Source organism: Photinus pyralis, unplaced genomic scaffold, assembly GCF_008802855.1.
Source record: "Photinus pyralis isolate 1611_PpyrPB1 unplaced genomic scaffold, Ppyr1.3 Ppyr1.4_LG3b, whole genome shotgun sequence".
NCBI classification, from domain to species: domain Eukaryota; kingdom Metazoa; phylum Arthropoda; class Insecta; order Coleoptera; family Lampyridae; genus Photinus; species Photinus pyralis.
This window is the reverse complement of record NW_022170510.1, coordinates 22,666,321-22,668,587: the sequence shown is the minus strand read 5'-3', so window position 1 is coordinate 22,668,587 and position 2,267 is coordinate 22,666,321. Positions and strand designations below refer to the sequence as shown.

At 37.7% G+C, this 2,267-nt stretch overlaps 1 protein-coding gene across 1 annotated transcript; it reads right to left on the bottom strand.

Moving 5' to 3' along the window:
- Positions 1 to 454: 454 nt before the first annotated feature.
- On the bottom strand, positions 455 to 1,330 carry LOC116167195 (Krueppel-like factor 13). The gene has a single exon (XM_031482461.1). The coding sequence runs from the start codon at positions 1,139 to 1,141 to the stop codon at positions 470 to 472; it is 672 nt and encodes a 223-aa protein (XP_031338321.1). The 5' UTR covers positions 1,142 to 1,330; the 3' UTR covers positions 455 to 469.
- Between the last annotated feature and the right edge of the window lie 937 nt (positions 1,331 to 2,267).

Genomic DNA, 2,267 nt, shown 5'->3' with positions numbered 1-2,267 from the left:
ATTTGAATACAATAAATCCTGGACGTCAGTACCAATGGGTCAGGTAAATTGTACGGTATTTCATTTTGAATAGATGTCCTTTTATCCTTTAATTGCACGTTAGGAAGGAATCTATACCTACATGTTATAATGGTTTCTAATATTTTTTGCCCCGATTTGTCAGTATCTTTCCAAAAGTTTAAGAGTAGCAGGAACCTACAACGCGACAGGTAAATAACAATTTGTTTGTAATCATTTAATGGAGATAAAATTAATAATAAAAGTGGGCGTACGCCGCCGATGCAATAACCGCGCGATTATGTTACGATGGAATGAAAGACGCCAACGGTGACTATAATTGGTTGGGGGTGTACCAAGTACCAACTCCCTGTATAAACACTAATAAAACGATATTCCGTGCATAAATGCCAGAAATACGGTTATAATAAACTAGTTTTGCATTTATAAACATTTCTCAATGTCGGCATTTCTAAAAGGGAAAATATGAAACCCTTTGGCAGGTAAGTCCGTTCTTGCTTTCGAAAAGGATATATTTGAAATAAAACTTACCTGTGTGTGTTCTTAAGTGGGCTTTCAAGTGGGAACTTTTTCCATATACTTTATGACATCCATCATACAAACATTTATGAGTTTTTCGTAACTGTGTCGAGAGTTTGTTAGCCGATTGAGCTCTGGGAAGAGCCGGTTTGCGCGCGAATGGTACAGTGGAATCTAAATTTTTCGGGATACCACTTACAACTTTACAAACTTTAGAATTCCGAGATTTCCCATTGGAATTGTTTATGTAACTGCTGTAGCCTTCATCCTGTTCGTCTTCATCTATAGTAAGGTTTCCTTCCGTATCTGATGGAACTTCCGGTACCGGCTCTTGTTTAATGCGGGTGAGATCTGTAAGAATACGGGCAACCATATACGAAGATGACTCGGTAGAATTTGTGGTGACGGGTTCTTCTTTTACAAAAGAATGTGGAACAACGGGAACCGGCTCGACAATTACGGCAGGGCCGACATTGTTTCCTGATAAAAGAGATGTGATATCGTGTGATACTGGTCTATTGGAGAGATCCAGGGGGCGATTAATATGATCTTTACTGTGTGACATTTCCAATAAACATTGGGCCGCGAAATTTATTTCATCCATGATTTACGCACAAAAATCACGACACGAATGTGTACCACTTTGTTTTTACACAATATCGAGCTGGTATTTAAAACGCAATCTAATTTAATCTTAGCGGGAGGCGTAACGAGTCGTAAATTTTAATAAGATAAGGCGTAAATAAACATCACTAAACGACAAATTCAGACTGCAGCTGTAGTCGCGTTAGGAAGATCTCCCACTCGGTTCTGTTCACTCCCCCTTCGCATATGCGCTAACGTTATAATCCTGTCTAGGTAGAAAAGGGAATGAAATTTGCGATACCTAAAAATACCGTCTCCTTGCTTCCCTTTTAGATTTAGCTTTTTTATGTGGCTCTCACAGCCGTCATCATATGCCGGTCGCTATACCGGATGCACCTATTTCATATTTGTCAAATCAACTTCCACAATAATTACTTTATCAGCATCTTATTACTTTAGTAAGTACTAGGTTTTAACTATTGGTACAGAGGCGATGATGTTCAACTAAAGCTTTATTGAAGCAAGCAGTGAAAAGGTAGATCGACCAATTTCATCTACCCTTTCCATTTAATTGATTTTTGGGTTTTTACTTTTTAATAAAACCCTTACTTATAAATAGTCTGTTGACCGAAATATGGAACATCGATATTGACTATTAACGCGTTGAAATAGAATACTCATAATTTTTTAGTCGGCACACAATTTAGCAGAATAAGAAGTTAGATTTCTGGTGCGATAATTACCCAAATTAATCAGAAAAATAGTTTCTGTCTAAAGCCGGTATTTTTTTCTAGGTTCACAAGATAACTCATTTGCAGTCAATTTTAAGGGGTACGATACAATACAATAGATTTTTCGAGTTACCACGCTGGAAAATGGCAAATTCCTTTTTTAGTCCTTTTAAATGGTAAACATATGTAGGTCTATTTTGATGATTTTTACCATTAACTGCAATTAACAAAATCTAGGTCTCAAAAAATTTCTTTGGCCCAAGTAATCGCCGGCTACCGACGAGATTCGCCGAGGTACGAAGTTCCACGCAGATCGGGCTGCCACCCTTGAAAATGTCCAACCCTTTTGCATGGTCGACATGGGTGAAATGCGATCATTTTTACTTACCCTTAGCAATTAAAGTAAATTCTAGA